General features: G+C 39.3%; 2 protein-coding genes across 3 annotated transcripts; both read right to left on the reverse strand.

Moving 5' to 3' along the window:
• Positions 1-435: 435 nt before the first annotated feature.
• FBXO4 (F-box protein 4) lies at positions 436-7,957 on the reverse strand. Its single transcript, XM_067316444.1, has 7 exons — positions 7,772-7,957; positions 7,457-7,692; positions 6,218-6,438; positions 5,107-5,182; positions 4,397-4,575; positions 3,279-3,454; positions 436-2,226 (listed from the first exon to the last, which is right to left on the reverse strand). The coding sequence occupies exons 1-7, from the start codon at positions 7,955-7,957 to the stop codon at positions 2,137-2,139; spliced, it is 1,164 nt and encodes a 387-aa protein (XP_067172545.1). The 3' UTR covers positions 436-2,136.
• Positions 7,958-8,161: 204 nt separating this feature from the next.
• Positions 8,162-12,193, reverse strand: RIMOC1 (RAB7A interacting MON1-CCZ1 complex subunit 1). 2 transcript variants are annotated; one of them, XM_067315501.1, is made up of 6 exons: positions 12,088-12,193; positions 11,442-11,548; positions 10,825-10,971; positions 10,285-10,416; positions 9,951-10,065; positions 8,162-8,629 (listed from the first exon to the last, which is right to left on the reverse strand). In XM_067315501.1, the coding sequence occupies exons 1-6, from the start codon at positions 12,179-12,181 to the stop codon at positions 8,355-8,357; spliced, it is 870 nt and encodes a 289-aa protein (XP_067171602.1). In that variant the 5' UTR covers positions 12,182-12,193; the 3' UTR covers positions 8,162-8,354. The 2 variants fall into 2 exon arrangements, with proteins under 2 accessions (XP_067171602.1, XP_067171603.1); XM_067315502.1 differs by lacking the exon at positions 10,285-10,416.
• Positions 12,194-23,249: the final 11,056 nt, after the last annotated feature.

Here is a 23,249-nt window from a genome sequence, read left to right on the forward strand (position 1 = left end):
TCCTCGCCTGTATCGATCCACCACAGTACTTGGTCACGCAAGCTGTCCCCCAGCTCTGCAACTCCAGTGGTGCTGGAGCACCGGCACTACACCAATGTCTAATTCCCACCGTGCGTCTCCTAGGCTGCATTCTTGAAACTCTTAACTCTTTAAACTAATCCACCTTTATGTTAATACAATTGATGTTCTTTCGGTTAAGAAAAATTATATTCCCTACATTATCTTGACCTTTAAAATGACAGTGAATTAATATCTGTTAATGACACATTCAATAACATTAAAGTCACTAATAAAAACAATGTTTATACCAATACATTGTTATCTGTTGTTGTAGCACAATCACAGACATTGCGAAGCCTACACACACACACACACACACACACACACACACACACACACATACACAAAGAGAGAAAGACTGGAAGTACCACTCTCTTCAAAAAATAATTTATTCTTTAGGAAGAAAGCAGAAAAATGTTATAATGAAGATCTTGCATAAACAAACACATAGTAGCTAACATAGTATCAGATTGCAACATTCGCCCCTCTAAAATGTGGATGAATCATTCCAGAATTGTTATGACTAGCAGGAAAGTCACATACATCCAACCACAAAATATGGAAATTTCCCCCAAATATTGATACACATTTTGTGTCCCCACTGTTTTAAAGGGAAAGTACTCATAACTTACTAAAAAAGGATAAAACACAGAATTAGCATAGCATAGTTTCCCATGGATTTTCCCTTGAAACACCCCCACGTGTCCTGATAAGAAGTCAGAAAAAAAAGTCTAGAAAATTGAGTTAACTGTGGATAAAGAAGAAAAAAAATGCAAAGACACCTCCTAGTTCGTTAAAAAAAAAGAGACTTCCCAAATGGAATGTCTTTAAAATAGTTGTGTTATGCATCAAACACACTTACCAGACTGAGGGCAGTTACAGCTACACTGTACAGTTATACATGACAGCTGAATGTACACTATGTATCCATTTATCTAGATACCAAGAAACAACTGTTTGTGAGACTACTGCATTTCCATGCATAGAAATGAAGCAGAAGACAGAGGACAGAGAGATGCAGGGAAAGAAAACAAACACATGCCTAGACAAAAACGTCAAGGAAAGCTTGTGGGCATTCATCCAATAATTGAAAAAACAATAAAAAGGTGGAAGACTAGAAGCAGAACTATCCTAAAAGGCACCAATATGGAAAATACAATTCTAACTCTAAAACGTTGTCTCTCTTCTATAAAAATACTTCTGTGTAGAAAATTTCAAGCCAGGCACACTTCACATCTGCAAATGCCACAACTATTTGAGTAACTAGTAGATCCTTGGGATTTATGCATTTGATAGATGTTGTAAAGTCCTAATGATTCGATCTAACATTTGTTTGTGATAACAGAAGGATGTCCAGTTCAAGCCAATAACTTCACTGAAGCAGAAAGCAGAAGATGCTGAAGTCTTTTGCGGTTCATTAATAAATAAGATCACAAACAAGAAACAAATGATTCATATGGAGTATTTTGTTGGTTTGCTTCTGAGAATTTTGCTCTGGGCTGACAATTCTCCTTCAAGCACTATTTTTTGTCTAGGCATTGCTCCTGAAAAAATATAGAGGAATTTATTATTTTGAAAGAAATACTGCCTTTATATTAACCTACTACAAAAGATGATGAGCTGAAAGCACAGTACAGGATACAGTGTATTTTCTTTGGTTGGGAATTGTCACTGTCAAGATCTCCACTGAATATATTTTGTAAATGTGATGTGATGTATGCCATAGGGCTGTGCTGAAAAATTAACCAAGTGCTAGGTATATTTACAAAAACAGATTAGATTATAAGATGTACAGAGAAAAGATTGCTTCGTAAATGCCTCAACTTAAAAGAGAACAAAACCCCACAGCTTCCAAAAAATCACTTCTTCATCAGCTGCTGGAATCCAGGCAATCCGGCTTGTAGTTCTAATTCAGGTCTACAGTTGGAAGAATGTTAATTATGAAAGTATGTACAATCAAATATATGCATGTCTTTTAAATCTTTTATCTGACAATGCTGTGTCAGGACAAGAGTCTCACTTCATCTGAATTGCAACACAATAAAGTCTCTATACAGTAAAATGAAGCAAGTTTTATTACTGTGGATTTTTACAATCTGCTTCTTCCAAGAGCCACTCAAGTCCACTTAGCAGTCCATCTAAAGTAGCCGCTACAGTGTCCTGCACCTGTAAAAATAAGATAAGCTACTATATTACAGATTACAGGCAACGGATCTAACAATATTGTATCAGCACTTCATGTCTATCCTTATGTCAGAAATACTCATGTCAAATCTAAATTTTTATCATTGGTTTCTAGGTACCTTGACAGGGCAGGTTTCTTAGAGTAAGGTACAAAAAGCAAACATTATTCTTTACATAATGAATTATGAGAGCCATTAGAAAAGAGAGCCATTTGCATTCTTGATATCACAGCAAATTTTATACGAAGCCCTCCATCAGCTATCCTAGAACATTTTATTTACTTTACAGATGATGGTCTACTTGAAAATCCTCTTTATAATAATTCTTAGAGGAAAAATGCTGCCAGCTTTAGAATTCAAGACATATTATTACTTCTCAAATTTTCTAATATATTATGAAGTGGTTATTATAAATGGTACTTTAAGAAAAAAGCTTGTAAACATTGTCCTTATGAACACAAAGGAATTAGATCTGTCTTTTTTTTAAAGTATTATCCTTTAACTACACTATGTCATCAAAAACAAAATTATATGTTACTGAGACACACTGATATACATTGTGCTCAACAAGCATAAAAGAATGGGCTCAGGACCTCATGGGCTAGGCAAAAAACTGTGATTTGTCAAAAACTCCATATATCATGTCAAGCAGGTGTCAATTAGTCTCCCGAAAAATGACAGAAAAGCCTACCTTGTGGCTAAGGCCTTAGGTCAAGGAAATTCAGATTCAAATTAACTGAAGCTTTCTTACCCTCTTCAAGACCAGCAATTCATCCTTCCTTCCACTCTGGCTCCATGTGAAGCTTCTCGTGTGTTCCTGGGCAAGCCACTTAGCTTCTCTATGTTATGCTAGGCTATAATGCTTTATCTCATAGGATCAGAAAAGCTAAATTCATCACTTAAGTGGAGTGCTCAAATAGTAGTGTTGAAAGCTATGCATTTACTTAGATAGGTACAGTTCAAGAGCCACAATAAGCCTAAATTGCTTTTAAGTGCAGAGAAATCGAAGGAAAATAAAGGTTTTAAAGCAAGTACCATCCAGGGCTGATGTAACAGATTCAGTTGCAACTGATGTGCCATGTAAACACAAGGAAATCTTTTCACACCAACATGAGAGACACAAGATAAAACCAGCAGAGGTCTGTTTTGAGGCCCAAGAGCAGGATCAATCATTGCCAAAATATGGGCCAGTTCCTCTTCACGATCATGCTCTAGGAAACAATTTGTAATATATGAGTATTAAATATATGTAAATCCCAAGCAGAATATTTTTCTTTTATCTTGATTTTTCAAATATTTATTATTTCAGTTCACAAAAGCGAGGAAACGTAGGGCTGGAAGTGGCGTGGGCAAATGATCTAATTCTGCTTATCTCAGGGCTGGATCAGCTGTACTCATGTCATTCTTAGCTGTTATTTAAAGATCTCTGTAGATTTACAGGCAACCTATTCTAGTCCTTAACACCGGAGCGTTTTCCAAGTACCTCACAGAGATCAAAATCACAATAGGCCATTAAGAAATACTGATACCCTACACAGTCAGTAGCCCTTCCCTACTGACTTAATTTTTCTTGCCAGTATATCCCCCCACATTTTTTTTACCCCCTGCTTTCCTGAGTTAGCCCCTTCCCTCCACTTAAAGCTGATGAATATAAAGACAGTCCACCATAACAGGTGTTTGGATTACCCTTATTTAGGCTATTATAACAAGACAATCCTAATTTGGGTTGGTTACACCTTTCACTGCAGCGTTCCCAGTAAAGGCTCTGTTTCCAGGTTATTACATCACCACTGCTGTATTTCAGGCTTCTTCTCCCACCCACCCCACCCCCTCCACTCCGCTACCTCCTCCCAGATTTTGTTTTGTTCTGTTTTTTTAATCCAGATCATTTCCCAGATCTGACGTAAGAGAGCAGCCACACGGTACTGGCACTGACAGAAAGGGCCATAAAGCCTCACAGGAAGGTGAGAGAGAGTGTCTAGGAGAGGGGACCTCTTCAACTTGAAAAGCCACTGAAGAAATAGCACCAAGGAAGCATACCTTGAAAGAACTGGGATATGGATTTTGAGGTATCCCATATTCTTCACATATCTTTTATGACATTTCAATCATTCACAAAATATGAGTAAATATAATAAAGAGAAACCCCTTACTTTTATGAGCTTCTGCATTAGCAACATAGATGAATCCATCAACTACTTCGCACACCTTTTTAACTTGAGCTATTACATTGTAGTGCACAGCTTGCTGATTCCCCACTGTACTGTTGTCTTGGTAGAACATCTTATTCACAACAACAGCTTGCTCTGCCCTTGCTCTCCTCCTTTCCACACTGAAAGATATTAAAATACTTCAGCCATTTAATAATAATAGCCAGGTTAATTTAGATAGAAAACGAGAAAACAGAGTCCAGGCAGCGATAGCAGCACAGCAAAGGGTCAGGAAAATGGCCTAAGCCAGGAAAACAGCTTAATTCCCCCATTTTATTTGAGTGTGCACATACAGATGGTTAGCAGTCTGCAGGATGCACATTAAAATACACCCCAGGAATGAGTTTATAGAATACTTCAAAAGGGAAACAGTCAGAATATCAAGAGGGATAGAAGCACCTGTTATGCATTTGTCATAAAACATTTGTTATGTATCAGTTTTGGGAAGAAGGTTTACTAATTCCACATGGAAGTTTATAGGTTGGAGAAAGGGAAGGAAATAGGGAAGATACATATTGAAGCTTCAGTTTATAAGAGATATCCACGTATGCAATAAAGGCATAAAACTGACATCATGAAACTATGAGAGAAAGTATGAAATAACTGAGAAACTGTACTGTTGGTGGGTTTTTTTTGTGGAGAACAAATCTTACCTGGTGGTTGAATACAATGTCAGAATATTGAATTTTTGATTGTTATTGAACTGAAAACTGACTCCTGATCCAATTCCTACAAGGAGAAAATGAACATATGAGATTACAAATATCTGGTTACTGAACACAACTAAACGACAGGCTGAAAATTCTACTGGGGCTGTAAAATAGATGCCTCTAAACCTAGGTGTTGCTGTTATGGGGAAGCATACTTATTATTTCGCAAGGAAATAAAATCAAAAGAAAATCAGGAGGCATTTCCAGGTTTGTTTGTTTTTTGATACTTGTATTAGAACCTAGAAATTTAAGTCATGGAGAAGCTGATTTGCATCTGCTAGCCTAAACTGACATAGTAAAGCTCTAGTCTATTTAGGACAAGCTGCATTGAAAAGGACATAAAAGAGAATAGAAAATAACAGCAAAGAATGCATGTTTTCCCACTTCCTATAAATATAATTTAATTATCCCAATTCTGCTGTGCTTAAATATTAGTTATTCTTAGTTAAAAACAGTCCTCAGTTTTTGTATCTGGTTTGGACTGAAGCAAAATTAGAGATGTTCAAAAGTATGTTTTTTTTAAATCCCCTCTAAATATCAAAAAAATTCCTTCATCTGATTCTACAACCCCTTTTTAAATGAAGAACGTTTACACCCATTTGACACCAGAATATTCAATCAGATAAAGGATCAGTATAAAAAGACAAGCATATTTTTAACCACTAAGTAATAGTGGCACTAACCAATAGTAAGCACTACTTAAAGGAAGTCGTGTTCACGCTTATCCATCACAACAGCATGTGTGGCATGGAATTTAGGATCAAAATACAAGTATAAAGAGCACAATCTTGATCCTCTGACACTGTACAAATTTAACCATTAAATTCACTGGAGCTAAAATTTTATCCTAACTGGTTATTGTGTTTATCCTTTGGAATATATATATATATATATATATAAAAGAAATAATTTTTTACAATTACATTATTGAGCTTCAAGGGGAGCATTAAAAAAACATTCTTTTTACCTATTTCTCCCCCAACTTTTTTTGTTTTATAAGACATATCTTTTTATAAAATTTAAAAAAACCAGAAAACAAAAACCAGAGCATTACCATGAATTCGTCTTTGAGGTAGGCCAGCCACTAGTAGAATTTCTGGGCAAGTCATCATCTTTTGCACTAAAGAGTCATCCAGCTCTTCCAACCCTGGCCCAAACATAGCAAAGCGAGGTTCTGCCTGAGTGACCAGTGATTGCAAAAAGGATGTCACAGCCCCATACCGCGGACGGCTTGATTTCAGACTTCTTCTACTCTGAGGACAGCTTTTTTTATATCTGTGTAAAATAGACGCAACTAGAAATTAAACACAAAATACAAAAGAGGTATTAATCAAACAACATCAGTTAATTTAGGTCCCAAAATTCTCATGCTGTGTTATCAGAACAACTTGAGCACAGCTCAGAAATGACAGTTAAAAACTGATGGTTTAGATCACCAGCACCAAGCAGGTAAAACCGCTAGTCCTGCCAAGTTCCAAGGCATGAAGAGACTTTGGTAATCCCAAGAAAAGATGTAACAGTTACAGACGGGACTGACAGACATCCTGGAGAAGCAGCTTCAGTCTTTGCTTCTGGTCATGTGATGCTAGATAAATCACTTCAAGGAAACATCAACCGTGTGCTCCTCTGTACCCAACCCGAGACATTTCAGCTGACATCACCAAAAACATTAAGTGCTCACAGACACAATGGAAATCAGTGACAGCTGGCTTCAAGTATGCGATGTGCTCTGAAGTATTCACACCTAAAGAGATTTAAATCCAATGTTCAGAATTAAAGGACATTTTGCACTTCAAATTCTAGGGTGCCTCTTCCCTGGCTGTAAAATAGGGATGAGAGACAGAGAGATTGCCAAGATTAGCGTATTTATTGTGAAGTGAGACAAAAAAACTAAGATTTATTTGCCGTATTTTAAAGACTTAGTACTTTTAATAAAATAGGTAATTATCTTTTCTACTGAGAGTGGAGACCACGTCTTCCTCAACAAGCTCAGCACAGCATGCAGCCTCCAAGACGGCTGTATTTCTGTGGCATAGTTGGCATACAATACACCGAGAGGTTTTTTTAATATGATTTTGCATTCTTCTTTAATTCTAATCGGAAAGAGCAGACCAGACGGTCACATAGCAGGAAATGATACCCACAGACATCCGCACCCGAGACGCAAGGTCACATCCGACCGCAGCAGCGCCCGGCAGCAGGGCCCTGCGGGCACCGGCACGAGAGCTGCCGCGCGCCGAGCGCCGCTGCCGCGGAGCCGGCCGGCGCCCCCGGAGGGCGCGAGGACACTCACACCGCCATGTAGTCGCACAGCGCGCTGCCGCCGGCTTCGGAAAGGACTTGCTTAAGGACCTCCGCGCTCGGGAGCGACTTCCAGTCCACCGCCGCCCACGACGGGAGATCCCTCAGCAGAAAGCGCCTCCAGAGCAGCGGGTCGCGCACCGCCGCCCGCCAGTAGGAGCCGGTGCAGCCCAGGCGACACAGGTCTCGCGGCGACAGCAGCGACATGATGCGCAGCTGCACGTCGATCTGAAACACGCAGAGCGGCGGCTCAGCGCCCGGGGCCGCGGGGAGCCCGCGCCGCCGCCCGCGGCCGCGCCGCACTCACCGGCAGCGCCTGCAGGGCGCTCGCTTCCTCCGCGGCCTCCCCGCCGCCGCCGGGGCCGGGCGCCGCCTCCGCGCCCGCGCTGCCGCCGCCACCGCCGCCGCGCTCGCGGGCGCCCCGCGCCCAGCGCTCCCGCAGGCCGCGCAGGCGGCCGCGCACAGCGGCCTCCAGCCGGCCGCCCTCCGCCATGGCGCCCGGGCCCGCCGGCGGCGCCGCCTCCGCGCCGAGGGCGGCGCCCGCCCCGCTCCGCACCGGCCCGGCCCGCGGAGAGGCGCCGCCGAGCCCGGGACGCGGCCGCCTGCAGCACCGCGGCCCCCCGCCGCTACGCGGCGCACAGACCTGCCGCAGCCCCCGCCGCAGGGAGCCTGCTCGCCGCTTCTTTATTAAACCTCCTAAAAATACTGCTTTATTGGGCTAGGGCTTACGTGCCAGAGAGTCTCGGCATCAGTATTTTTACAACCGCATACGCGTTTTGACAAGAACAGTCAGAGAGCGAGTAGTGTTTTGCCTCACGTCAGTGCACACCACCTCCCTAGGCCTGTTCTTCATGCAGTGAGCTTCCCCTCAGAGCGCAACAGCACCAACGTCAGTTGTGGGATTTCCTGAAGCAACACAACATTTGCTTTGCACTTGTTGTGTTCCACCCTTGTCCTTTTAAAGGTCCTTCGCATACTGCCACGTATTTTGTTAACACATTTTTGCCCACTTCTCGGAAATCCAGTGCTGCACTCTGCAATCTGCTAGACCCTGGATCTGTTGTCTCAAGGCTTTTTTGCTTCCTTTCTCCACAGTGTTTCAGTCCCCAGTAGCACATTTCTCCACTGTACATCATCGCCAGTAAGCGGGTATCACTAAATATACCTGCAAAAAATAAAGTACTTTATTCTTCTTTTGTTAAACATGTATGTGACTTGTTAACTTAAAAAAAAATCTTTCTCAGTAACACAGCAAGAATTTTTCAAAAAGTCAATATATGCCTTCTATTAAGGAAGCATATCAGAGAACAAATTCCAACCCTTAGAGCACTGATACCACCAAGAAGAGAACCTGAATCAAAGGCCTTGCTCATTATTCCATCCATTTTGCTTTTTCACAATGTTAAAATCTTTAGTTTTAAGCTTGATATATAGATATTTTCTAAAAATTGTTTGTATATTTATCTTTCTGTATTTCTTTATAATCCATTAAGTGCAGATATGATTATGCATATTTACTTTATAACACTTCTGTGCCTCCCACATTTTAGGCCTCATGGAAGATGCTACTTGAGCATCATCTTAACTCAGGTTGCCGCAGCAGCTTTAGTATTTAAATAAACAGAAAGCCATATTAAGTGTCCATGATCATTCAAAAAAATCCCCCCAAAACAAAAAACAAAAACTACCAAGTAAATGTACAAAATCAGCTATTGAACTTGGCTTTGCATTCTGGAACAGAGTTGAAGCAACCCCCCTTGGTCCCTTTTGGATAAAACTAAATGAGAAGGTGCTCCATCCCATGTAGGCATCCGTTCCATAGGACCAGACTAGAGTAAGTTTTGGCAGTGTATCATGTGGGCCTGAGCACCAGCTGTTTTACTTTAAAAATCCAGTCCTGCTGCGTGACATTACTTGCATCACGCTGATGTAGCCTCAGATGCTCAGGTGAAATGCACTATAGTAATACAACTTACATAAAGCTACAGTAGAGAGCGATATACAGTTTTGCCTACTCTAAACAATGTACTCCTTCTACCTGTATGAAACCAGTAATTCATCATATCTGTTTTCTCCTAGATCTAAAGAGGAATACAACATGAGAACATTTAGCATCCATTGTAGTCATATTTATGCTTTTAAGATTTGTTAGCTGTAAACCAGATGGTTATAAAACATGCACATCGCATGTAAAACACAGACAGCCTCTGTTGTTCATCTTCCCCAGATGTGCTTACAAAGACAGAGAAAATGAACATTATCACCTCCTAAAATCTGCAAGTCAGAAGAAAGGAGAGTTGGGAGGGCAGAAAAGCACCACTGCTTGCTAACCCAATTATATTTTTTGTTCTAAAAAGTTAGTTCTTGAATACAATTAAGTCCAACCTGATATAACAAAAATATACAATAAAGGGTTTTATAAAGTGGGGAAGGTATTTGGGGTGTTTTGTACACCCCCCCCTTTTTTTTTTTTTTTTTTTTTTTACCTTCACTGAGTAATCTAGCTGTGTCTTTATCCTGAAATGAGACATCTTCATCTAGCTGGAGAGGGCATCTAAAGCTAAGCATCTTCATCAAGTAATGGACTCCATCATTAAGACACTGAATACAATTAAAAAAAAAGAGAGAAAAAAAACTAGACAAATTCTGAGCAATTTAAAGCCATAAATACTTTCAGATATGAATTTCCAAAGCAGTTATTTAAAAGGAAAAAAAAAAGGCACTGTACTTCAAAAAAAGTCATACCTGAAAAGTGTATTTATGGGCATTCACACGCTCATGAGATTACTTTTTTTTTTTTTTTTTTGAAATCTCCTTTACCTTTTCAAATACGCCGATATTCTCCCTTAGCCATTCACTCCTTTCTTTTACAGTGTGACAATACATGTAAAGCAGGGCTCCTTTTCTCCAGTAAAGACATTCAAATAACTCTGTGCCAAGGATGCTGGTGGGCTAAAATAAAACCCAATAAAACGTGCTAAGCCAAAAATAACCATTTGAACTACACATACACACTGACACATGCAAACAGTGTTGTATTAATCCTCTAACTTTAGAAGATATACTTAATTGTGATGGTCACAGACACAAGCCTAATACTTTGGATTTAAACAGCAGAACGCATCTGAAATCCTGAAGTGTTAGCAAGAAAAATTCTGAGCATCCAGTAAGTTATTTGAAAAATGATTTATGGGCAATGATTTGGGAATCCACTGCTTAAATATAAATAAGACTTGGAATTTTTTCAAAGGATCTCAAATTTTGCTCATCAAAAATGCAAATGCCACTATCCTGTTTTAGATTTTTGATTTTTAAACAATGAAATAATTAATTCTCTCACTGAATAGTGTTAGTACTCACTTCTTCATTTATGTTGCATTCTTTCACTAGGTCTTCAGGTTCTGAAAGAATACAAATAAGTTCTTTAACTTTTTGTAAGGAATAATCTTCTGGAAAATCTTCATCCACAAGCTGGTTTTCCTCAAAATATGTAATATCTAGGACAGCCTATGAAAACAGGAAGATGCATGATGTAAAAAAAATAAAATAAGTAAAAATAAGTAACATAAGTAAAAGACACTACCAACAAAATAATCAGATGGTGGCATACAATAATATACAAACTCATTAGAGTTTATAAAATACTACAATTTTAAAGATAATTTTTAACATTTAATTTTCAAAAGTGTTACAAGTTAAAAATATTGTTAGACTCTTCATTATAAACAAACTCAGAACCCTTTTTATCCTCACAATACTTGTACAATACTTGTACAATTATCAACTCTCGGTTACTATCTAATCCAGAACAAAAGTGGGCCCGTACTTTGTGAAAGTTCTGTAATCACTGCACACACTAAAAAGCAAAAATACAGGGTTTTTTTCCGCTCTACCCGCTTTATTACACCCTACCCTCTCCTATACCCTACATAGTGGATTTTCTTAAAGCAGTGCTCCAAATTCTTTAAATATACTACCTGTGTATAAAGCTGCAAAAGCTTGGAAGGATATGCTTTTTCTTTCTCTTCTTTACAGAGGTCCTTCAATTTCTCCAGCGTAGCAGAGCCGTTTACTAAGAAAGTATCTGAAGGAAAAATACAAGGCTTTCTTAGCACTGAAGAGCACCCAGCAACGGCCTTGCTTGCTTGCTTGCTACGCTTTTATCCGTCCTTGTGATACATACAATAGCAAGTGAATAACAAAGTACTTAGGCGCCTTGTCCTGTTAGACTACTGATAACATGACCAAACTCATGGCATTAATAGTTATGGTCTGATGCTTCAAAAATCACTCCAAACACTTCATTTGCAAAGAAATCATAAAGGGAAAATGCTACTTGTTATTTTGCAGTTATAAACTTTAGGCCTCAACCACCCTGCCGCAGAGAAAGGCCTCAAGACTCAGCCTCCGCACGGAGGCCTGCACAGAACACTGGAGGCGCTGCCCGGCGCAAGGCTCCTTCCCTGCGGAGGGCGAAGCGCGGCCCTCGCAGCGCCCCCGCGGACGGGCTGCCGGCGCCCCCACCGCCCAGCAGCAGGGGCGGGCCGAGGGAAGCCGCGCAGCACCAGGGCAGCGGAGGGCGGAGCGGGCCCGCTCGTTCCCCCGCTCGCTGCGGCCCCTCACCGTCGCCGCCCGCTCCCTTCAGCGCCGCCAGCCGCCGGCCCAGCGCCGCCAGCCTCGGCCGCAGCGCGGACACGGCGCTCGCCGCCTCCGCCATCCCAACCGTCACCCCCTCCCGGCGGCACGTGACCGCGCACCCGCGCCACGTGACGCGGCGGGGCCGGCGCGGCGGCCACGAGGGCGGTCCGGCTGCTCCCTTGGACGGGGCTGCGCAGGCGCAGCAGCGCCGCGGTGGTGGCCGGGCGGGTGCCCTGCTCCGCCCCCTCCGCGGGGGGCGGGAGGTGGCCGCGTCCGGTAGCGGCTGAGGTGGCTGGCGGGGGAGCGGCCGCGGTGGGGCTGGGGCTGCTCCCTTTTTAAGTGGACTTTAAAGCTCTTTGCTAGCGGAGGTGTATGGTTGCCACAGATTTGCTTCGGGGTCCTCGGGCAGAGCCTCTGCCGGGCCCTTCTGTGCTCGCTGTATCGACCTGAACGCCGTCCAGGCTCACTGCGAAACGTTTCTTGCCCATACATGAACTAAAGGGAGTGTTGACAGACTGCTGAAAGGGGGCTGGGGTTTGAAGACCGGAAGCTGAATTTTTTCCGTCAATACCTACTTCTTTACCGGGGGCGGGGGGGAGAGGGAGGGTTTGCTTTTAGTATTGGGATTATTTAACTTGTATAGGTAAAAATGTAAAAGTTCAGCTAAATCATCTTGAACTCCAAGCCTTTGGTTAGAGGAATCCCACTTATGCTCCAATTTATCATCCAACTTTAGTATACTTAATGAACCTGAGGTGCTGAATAATTCCCCTGTTATGAAGAAAAATCAATTTTCCTTCTATTTTTCACAACAGAAGCATGCTGCCATACCACTGTGAACCATCAAACACTATATTTTATGTTGCATGAGCATAACAATAGAATATTTTACTCTATCACTTTTTTAATTTTATGTTTTTACCTGTCTGGAAAAAATGGTGCATAGATGTCCAGTTGAGTAATATGTCATGACCTCACCCAATATTTTGGGTTTTGTTAGCCTGAATATTTTAAAAGAATAATTGACTAACAACATTTTTCCCTACCTGCATTATAATCTTAACTTTTTCAAGTCATATAATGCTTATTTGTTAGTGTTTGTGTCCCATTAAGGTACTTTAAAGAAAGTGGATGCAATTTACTGATGTATTTTAAATTAGTGAAAAGTCATCTACCTACACATGCACAGATGTTTTTAGTATTAACCTTGTTATGCCATATGTAAGAGTTGTCAAACAGACTAAATACAACAAAAAAGTAAAACCTAGAAGGCAAAATTGTGTTTGCTTCCGGAAACAATTTCATTTCTTGAAGAAAACTGTTAATGTTTTAGCTGTATATGTATTGTCATTTACTCCTGCATAGTCTGTATCCAGATAGAGTTCTTCATCTAAGGAACAGTTGTGTTAACAATACCAAAATTATCATGACAGTTAACCATAATTTTAACTGAGAGTAGAGGATATGGTGCTTTATGTTTTAAATGAAATGCAACACTTCCCATGTTCATTTTGGGACTGATAAATGTTTGTGCATTGAGAAGTTCCCTTTTGGTTTTTTAGATTCTTTGCTTACTTGTTCCTGCCCTTACTTTTTTGTTTAAATTCCAGGCTATGATTTTATGTCTTAGTTGCTTTTTTTTATAGCTAGTCAAGTGGGTCATCCCTTAATAGTGAAGAAAATGTCATCCAGTTTTTTAGGATATCTGTTGTAACAGAGAAAAGGAAATGCTGCAAATGGAAGAAATGGGGTGGTGTCCACTTTTCTGAGGAAAAGTGAACCTGAAAGATTTTTACCTTTTTTTCTTTTTTTTCCCCCCAACCTGTTTTTGCCATGAAACATGGTATAGTCTATCATCTGTGAATGAGTGGAAGACACTTACAGTGGCTTTCAAGCTTTTTTTCCTGTGTTGTGCCCTACACGCTTCCTGTTGGGAGCTGATTTGCAAGGAAAGGGGGTGACAAAATATATACCTGATAAACTACAGAGCTAGGAAGAGCAGGCTTGTGCTGAGACAGGATCAGAGGTGCCTCCTTAGTGTGTTGTGGGAGCCCTAACCTCTGTTTGGGCTCTCCCTTGCTCCTGGCTGGAGTGGCCTCTGAACAGCTCCAGTATCCATCCCTTCTTTAAGCTGTATCCCTGAAGTCACTAAAACCCCAACCTATATTTTGTAATTTAGAGAGCTGCTGTGCTAGTCATCCCACACCTTGCAAAACAATCAGTTCTCAAATTTGATAAAAGGGTGGGTGTCTGATTATTTGAGAGAACAATGACTTTCATCCGCCTCGTATTTTGTTTTCGCTTAGGACCCATTCAGATCAAATCCTTTCCAAATGTTTGAAAGAGAGTGTCCTGGTTTGGGGTTTGCTACCTCTCCCTATTCTGTTCAGGCCTGGGAAATCTTACAATTCAAATTCTCAGAGCTTCACACAAAGAGAAAATTGCATCTACTATTTTTCTGAAAGCTTTCCACATTTAAGAAAACTCATTCCTTCCGGATGACTCTTAGGTAAACTATATTGAAGCAAAACACCTCCTTTTTACTCTATAGAGCTACTTTAGGGAATAGTTACAGTATGGTAAAACAATTTCCGGTGAAGATATTGCACGGGGTTTGTGATAGTTTACTGCCTAGCACTTGCTGTTTTTAAAGCTGCAGTTACTAATAAGGGAAGATGTAAAATGTTGCCTATTTAAAGACAGACTGTGTTCCTAAATGGGTGGAAGCACAACAGGAAAAGGAAGCGTATCATGGTGTTTAAATAGCTGTGGTTGGTGGAAGAGGGAAGGCTGTTAAGGTTTCGTCCTTCAGAGCCAAGAATGCGGCATTGCCACCATTATGTCTTCCTATCATTTGGGATTTATATATAAATATACCTCTGTGTGTGTGTTGGCACTTGAGAGTATGTACATATACACAACGTGTGTGCTTTTATATGGAGTATATATTTAAACATATAATATTCTTTGTTTCTGTGCAGTGACTTTGGAATTACACAACCAATAAATATGGCTATGATTTTTTGTGTGTTATGAATTTGTATCTCCAGCATATGCATTAGAATCTGTTTTCATTGAACATGATTTTTTTTTACCGCATTGGATTCCACTGCTTCTTTCCTTCCGAACCACATACTCTTTCTGTTCTGAGATTTATGTGTGTAAATGAGAACAGACTAGTTGCAAATACACACTTTGGAAATACTTTTGTCCTGCAGTATTCCATCAACACTTATTAACTGTTCTGATATATGTAACGATGAAACTGAGGTATCTTGAAATCTTCGAATATTTGAAAACTTTGGACATACGTATATTCAAGATCTACATAGTTCTAATAATTTATCTTGCTTTAGAAGATGTTTTGTAACCTCTTTTATTTGTGAAAGTCAAAGAAACAATGCTTTGGTCATGACGTGTGTTGCTCCTCTGTATACTTAGTATTACCAAAATTCATATTTACAGAGAAGAACTGGAAAACCATGGTGGTAGGAAAATATTGTTAGCTCTAACTAAAAATACAGAATTGTCTAGAAAAAACAGTTTTTCACAGATGTTATGAAAGATATACTTTTATCATTGATAGTAGTCTCAAGAGCTTTTAAGTTTTGCAGGTTGTGCAAATTTTCTTGAACTGTGGTACATAAGTGGGGTGATAATGAAATCATGCTAATTATTGGAGAAAGTACCCTGAGAGAAGTTTTGTTGGGTTCAGGTGAACAACAAATTTTAATTATGTGATGCTTTGATCTTTGGAAAGAAAGTTGGAAGAAACAGGCTTTCTTTTCAGTAAATTAGTTTTTTGACCACATGTTACTATACCTGATGAAGACAGCACTGGATTATTTACTGCTTGATTTAGTTCTGGCTTCTCATTAAAAAAAAAAAAAAAAAGTGAAAGCAGTTGACAACATTGAATGGAAAGAGAGAGACTGAACTGGACCAAACAAGACTCAAAAGATACCAGATATATAATTATCACATATCCAGCAGATTCCTAACAGGTTTTAAGTCTATGGTCAAAATTTTGGCTTTGAAATGAATAGGTAAAACAGAATGGATATTAATACAGATGTACCTGGCTAATTTGAGTTTAGACTAGCATAATTCAAGCCCTGCAGAATCTGGGAAAAATTATAATACAAATATTTGGTACAGGATCTTAGAATGACACTAAATTACTGTGATTTGAAGAACAAAATGTTAAGTAGAAATAGCAATGTTTTGTAAGCAAAGAAATGGGAAGCTACTCACCTTCTTTGTTGTTTTTTTTTGTTTGAACTAAAAAAATTACAAAATTTGATAGAGTACAAAAACATAACTCCCTAAATTAGGGGACAAATTCTGTTTTATTGGTTGCTAGTGTGAATTCAGGATTTGATCAAAATTTGTGTGTATAGTTGGGGTTAGGCTCATTTATCTGTTTTATAAATTATGCTCTTATGTTACATTGTACCTCTAATAACTAAGAAGCATTTTATAAAAATGCATCCTACAGATGTACTTGCTCTTATTGTCATTTAGTTATATGTTTTAATGATACTTAGTTATACTTATCTCCTATGAATTTGAATAATGGAAGTTTGCTCAAAAGGTGTTACTTGAGATCAGTCTTGTTCTACTTTACATCAGTTGATAAGCTTTAGTGAGCAAAGAGTGAACTGCATGGATGCAGCAGTTTCACAGTCTGTTTGTGGCAGAGCTAGTCGAACTGCCTTAGGAAGAACTGGATTGTTGCACTCAATCCTAGGTGTCAGACTTGTGTCATAATCTGTGTTAGTTGAGGATTATGAGAAATGTTGTCTATGGAAACAGCTGAGAGAAACTTAATTTGTGAAAATGTGTTATAGAATATTTGGTCCTTTGCCTGTCTTTTGTCATTGTACTCTTTGAAGCAAGTATTTTTGTTCTTGAAGACAAACAAAAAAATTTTTTCTGGTTTCATGCACAGAAACTATTAAACAAGGGTATATATTTATTGTATGTGAGCTTCATGAGTGTGTTGTATCTAATATTATCTCCATTTATAAGAAAGATGGTCAATATTGTGGTACCAGCTTTCAAATGTCTGTCTGGCTCACGAAGGGAGATGCATGCTTTTACATATGACATATGTGGAACTGCTAAAATACAAGTTACCAGGGAAGGTGTGCAAAACTGGAAGTTAATCCGAATGGTGCTAAGTGGAAATTAGTCATCAAGGATTTCCTCTGTGTTCATGAGATTAAGTTTTGTGAAATGATTTCCAGAATTCAGGGTCATGGCAGGTAAGAACATCATATCGTTGAATAGGAAAATCTAGGTATCTAAATCAGTCAGTCCTCTTCTATTACCTTTTTATTTAGATATATACATACCCTATTGCTCTGCATCAAATGGAAAATAAAACTGTGTATTCAGTCTGAAATATATTTGAGTCAGAGCATTTGATATTCATATTGTTAGTCTCAGATGTGAAATCAGGGCATAAGGGTGATCTGTAGTGGAATTTTACTTTTGTGCCCATGGTTGTGAAATGTATTAGTTCTGGAGAAGCATATGAATGCCAGCTACTAAAAGTCATTGTAGTTGTGTTGTGTTTTTGTTTGCCTAACCTTGCATGACTCTTCCTTGTTCTGCCTGCTTCAAGTGTACGCGTAGGCTGGGTTGGTCCTCTGACAAAATATAAAACAGCTGCTTTCTTATGATGTGGCTGTTTGCACAGGGGACAGCGTGGCATCGGATTTGCATTTGAATAGGTTCTGAACATATGAGATGATTTAGCAGTTGATTGCTGGTTATTTGGAAGTGGCATGCAGTGAACTTTGAAGTTGTAGCTGCTCTTCTGAAGTGACCTTCCTATAAATAGCATAAGAGACCAACAAACAGGGACTGCTTTTTGCAGCTGGAGAGAGTTCAAGTAGTTTTTAAAACAGTAACTATAAAGTATACAAATGCCTCTATTAGAATGAAACTTTACTTAGACAAGGAAGACAGGGTTTTTCTGTTTTATGGTTAGTGATCAAAGAACTGCTGGTACCGTGGACACGTGTGCAATACAGGAGGACTTGCTTACAGTAGTCTTCACCCCTGCCTCCATAAGTGAGCATTACAGATTATTGTGTATGTGATTTAGGGTATTGTTTCACAGCTAACATAAAAATAATGTCACTCAGTCAAAAAGTAAGTGACCATAAACTTGTCCCTGATTGTGTGTTCCCAGCCTTTAATTGTAGAGTCATGTGACAGTATGGTGTATGAGATCACCTTGCTTATCTAATGAAATGCTGATAATCTTTTCCATGCAACTAGCCTCCAATTGGATCACCAAGCTGATCTATGTGGCCATGAGCCACATGGGATGCATAACTGTCAATTTGGAGGGTTTTGCCCCCATCTGAGACTCGTAACTTCCCCCCAAAGTTGTAATGTGTAACTTATGCTCAGAGACCCTTCATCTGGCTTTTGGTAAAGTTTTGTGCCACCTTAAGAGGTTTTACACTGTTAATTTTCTTGGATCATAGCAAAATTAAATCCGCTAATTGGGATTTTGTATTAACTGGTGTGGCGCTTAGCATTAAAGCTTTTCTGGTTCTTCTGGGGTTCCCCCTGAGAAAAAAACACACCTTTTCCTGGAAGAATTGTGGGATGGATAAGAATGAACTTTTATGTTCCTGTAGTGCTGCATGAATTTCTAAAATACAGTAAAGAGGAGCCACCATTCATACTTGTAAAAGGTTTATACAAGACAAAGGTGCCATATCGTAGTTTGGCAAGCATTTCTTTTGGAAGAGCACTAGTTTAACCAGCTGCTCTGCTCTGTTGCTTCTTCTTCCCACTTGTTTTGAAGCTGCCCTTGTAAGTTGTGCTCATATAATTGTTTGTGTCTCTTTTAGATGAACATGACTGGGAAATGTATCTGTGTTAAAAGCCTCCTCACACTTCTTTCTGGATTATGTTCAATGTGCAGTCACATAAAGGACGGTACTGTCCTGACTGATGGGTGGCTGGCGTTGCGTGGGGTAAGCTGTATGAACGGCACCGAATACCTGCCAGACTATGCGTTAAAGGTAGAACCTGGCCTATATTGCTCCGCCTTTAAAATGAGGTTACTTGAGTCTTGAATTTGGGATCAAAACTCAAATTTAGAGCCTCTTCTCTCTCACACAAAACTTTAAGGGATGCTGAATATGTCCTTTATCTTCAGACTCATTGTAAAAATGTCTCCTAATGAAAAGAGGGGGAGTTTTACCAAATAACAAATTACAGTGAATCTCTGCTGGTGATCTTTTTTTTTTTTTTTTTTTAAACAGGAACCAGCAATGTCACCTATTGCATACATAGTATTAGTGTGTTCATGTTTACTTTAACTGGAGCTATGATTTAGCAGTAAAATATCTCTTTAACATTTGTTATATTATCACCTATTTGCTGTTTACTTTCTTGCTATTTCTTAATTCACCCTGATGGTACAGTTACTTGCTCACAGTATGTCTCAGTGAAGAAAACTGGATAGTACTTGTTAATTTTCCATTGAGTTTTAGAAAAAACATTCAAAAGTTTCAGAAAAATTATTTGGGAAAATAACGTGATACAATATTTTTAAAAATATATTAGCAGCCTTTGCTAAATTGTACAGCCAGGTGACTGACCATCCTACCATGTAAATCTAGAAAGTTAACACAACTGTACAGTATTTTTGTTTTAAGTAAAAAATCAGAGGTGATATCTTCTGAAGAAACTTTGGGACTTTGTTGGAATTTCTAATTATGACTGTTAAAGATAGTGGTCATTGTATAACCGTCACTTCAAGCTCTGGGAAAGTGCTGGAAGTGTATTCTAAAGAAAAAAAGGGGGATGGGGGGAGAATTCAGCCTTTATGATTTGCAGTAGTAAGTCCATGAAAATAGCAGTTATTTTCTGGACCTGTGTCATTTTCATTTTTGGGTAGAACTTGAAAACAAACAAATATTTGTTTAGAAATGTAAGAGCATAATTTTCAAGCAGCTTTTTGGCAGCACTCAAGAATTGTCTATACATCCAATTATAGTCATGCACGTTTTTGAGTATATAATTAGTTATTTTAGACCAACTTAAACTAATGGCTTATGTCATTAATTTGTCAATGAATCATGAGAGGTAATGATTGCAAAAGAATTTGTTTTATGTCCATAACATAAAATGAATTAATGCAGTCACCTAAAAAATAAAAACTTGGATAAGATCACATGAGAACTTATCTACTGCTAGAGCAAGAAGTCTGTGTTTCTGGTACATTCAGGGCAGAGGAGGACGCTCAGTGTCTACGTGTTGAGGTCTGTTATCTGGTGGCATGATTTTTGAAAGTATTCTCTTGAATTGAGGTTCAAGTACCTTATGTTTCAAAGGCATAAGTAAATAAATATGAATTTACTGATTTTTGAAGAACTGTTCTTGTCACAGGTAATTCCTCCATTATACTTCGCAACTGTTGGGATGGCAAGCTATGATGGTAGTAATCAAAGTTTTATTCTGTGAGGTAAATGAGAGATCTAAGATTGTTACCTTATGACAGATTTTATGATTCGTGTTGTGGATAACTTGCAAGCTGAATGAAATTCTGAAGTTCTTGCTTGAAGTGATTAACAATTTAAATGCACTACAGCCAGGAAGCATCATATTCACTGTCTGGGTGAATAATCTAAAATCGTGTGAATTATACATTCAAAGGCCCTTTAAAATTATATGGGAATTTGAGACCTCTTCACCATTCCCATAGTAATTATTCATCTGGTTACCGTTGTTATTTAAAGATATGCATGTCAAAGTTGGTACAGAAGCAGCACCTAATTGGGGCCTGCTATGTCAAGTGAAGGTAGGCATTGGTGCTGGAGGAAGATAATGTCAAACTGTGTCCCTTTTCTGCTTGAGGGTTCAGTAGGATGCCACGGGGTGTCACTAGTGTGCTCGATATATTTCAGGATTTAATGGGGATGTTTCACTATAATAATGTCAGTCTTAAACGGTTGTCTTTCCTAAAACTGTACAAAACCCCCACAGCAGAGTACTGAAGTTCTCAGGGAACTATTGGAGTATGGCTGCAAACTGGCCCCTCAAGCGGACCTTCCTGGTGATGTTTGCAACTGATGGATTCAAGAGCAAGAGACCTGCGACCAGCCTGCGGAGCAGCTGGGTGCCTGCAAACGTGGAGTGCTCACCCACACCTGGGCTTAGAGGCTTCCAAGCTTCTCTTGAGTGTGTTTTTGTAGAACCAAGTTTAAAATCAGGCAGTTAAACCAGAACCAGGGGAGAGCTGAAGGGAATCCCAAATTTCTAAGACTGATTGACTGATTCTATGGCCTTTTTAAAAGATGGACAAATGAACAGAAGGTATTCTTTTTAAATTTCCTAGGAAGAATTTAACAAAAGTTTCAGATTTTGCCATGTATTCTAACTGAGGGTTTAGTTACATTCCTTACTAATTCTTACCAATTCTTGTGTTCGTTTGATTGCCACTGGAAAATGAAATGGAACAGGAAACAACTGTCTGATTTTCCTACATGTATAATTTTTAGATCACACTTTGTGTTGAGAATATTAACCAAGTTATTGATGAATTGGCCCACTGTAAAAGGGAAGCAGCTCTGAGCTCCAGAGAGTTGTTCTTCAGTAGCTGAATGAACTAGAAGAACTGGGCAAAACAAGTAATTCAGATAAGACTGTATTGGCAACCGATCTTGTCAGAGCATGCAGGGATCCAGCTCCCTAAGGATGATAAAATAATTACGTGGGCTTGGACTGCACGCATGAGTTTGCATGCCAGGCTCTTGTAGCCAAGAAATGGTGGTTGCCAAGTAAGCACCACACCCGTGAAATGGATGACAAAGTCCGAGTTTCAAAGAGGAAACCAGCATTACAGGCGAAACTTGTAACTTAGACAGGTGCTAGCTTTTTGTAATTTCTGACTAGCGTCTGTGCAGTTGGCTTATTGCACAGCACTATCTGCAGTGCCAGGTGTGTGGTTTGTTCACTGTATGCGACTCTTGCAGATGTGGTTCTACATTATCCTCTTCAGTTTCTGTATCTGTTTTGGTAAGTTGCATATCAAACACAAATAAAGAGGGGGTTTTTTACTAATAGTTTTGCACATTCTTCCTAGGTTCTGAGTTTAAAATACATACTAATTCTGCTTGCTGATGAAGTTTGCTTTAAAGTACCTCTATGTAGCTTTTAATGTAATGTTGCATTGCAGAATCTGGAAAAGCCTTTTGCAGTAGTGCTAACAAACGTGAACTGACGTGCAGCATGACGGCCGCTCAGGATTCCTGTTTACAATTTATTGTTCCTGTAGCCCCTTTCGTTATATTTAGCTTTAATCTTCTGCAACGCTATCAGTCTGGAGTGTAAAATAACCCCATGATGTCTGTTGGGCCAATGGAAGAAAAGACTTTCCTGTTCTGCTGCATTCTTGCAGCAAAAAACTCCTGGCAAAAATGAGGAGTAAGACATTAGTTAAATTTTCTCAGTAAGAACTAAAAACATTCCCCATAAATATTGGTGTACAAATATATGACACTTTTGCAGCTGGTGTCTGGGAGTATCTGCTGAATGGGCCTTTTGTTTTTTCTCATTCCTGCTGTATGGGAATGAATGATAAATCACTTATCCTTATTCCAGAACTAATAGGCATATTGGATTGTCACTGTTGAAGTTTTTCACTACTTTTGACTCTATTGATGACAGTTACTAAATATGTATTATTAAAACCTGAATAGAATTGCCAAGGATCACGTTGAGTAATATTTTTTTTTGATTTTTTTTGTCTTTTAAATATACAAAATTGACTTACCTTAAATTATACGTACTGAATAATTTAACATTGTAAGTATTCTGGCTTTGAATTGAGATGTAGCATTTGCGGTGACCAGAAAGTTAGAATTTCTCTCTGTATTTTTAAGAACACAAAATTGCAGTAACCAGTTAACTGCGGATTTAACTGAGTTTTCAGTGTCTATTTCTGTCAGGGTTGTAGAGGTTAATAACTGAATAACTTGCTGTAATAACTTTAATTCTGTAGCTTTGACCTTGTATAAAACATTCAATGGCTTCTAAGAAGTTTTGCATAGTTGCCTATCCTAGCTTATAATCATGATATGATAGTCTGACATAATATTAGAAACTCTTTTCTT

The sequence above is a fragment of the Apteryx mantelli genome, chromosome Z, assembly GCF_036417845.1.
Source record: "Apteryx mantelli isolate bAptMan1 chromosome Z, bAptMan1.hap1, whole genome shotgun sequence".
Classification (NCBI taxonomy): domain Eukaryota; kingdom Metazoa; phylum Chordata; class Aves; order Apterygiformes; family Apterygidae; genus Apteryx; species Apteryx mantelli.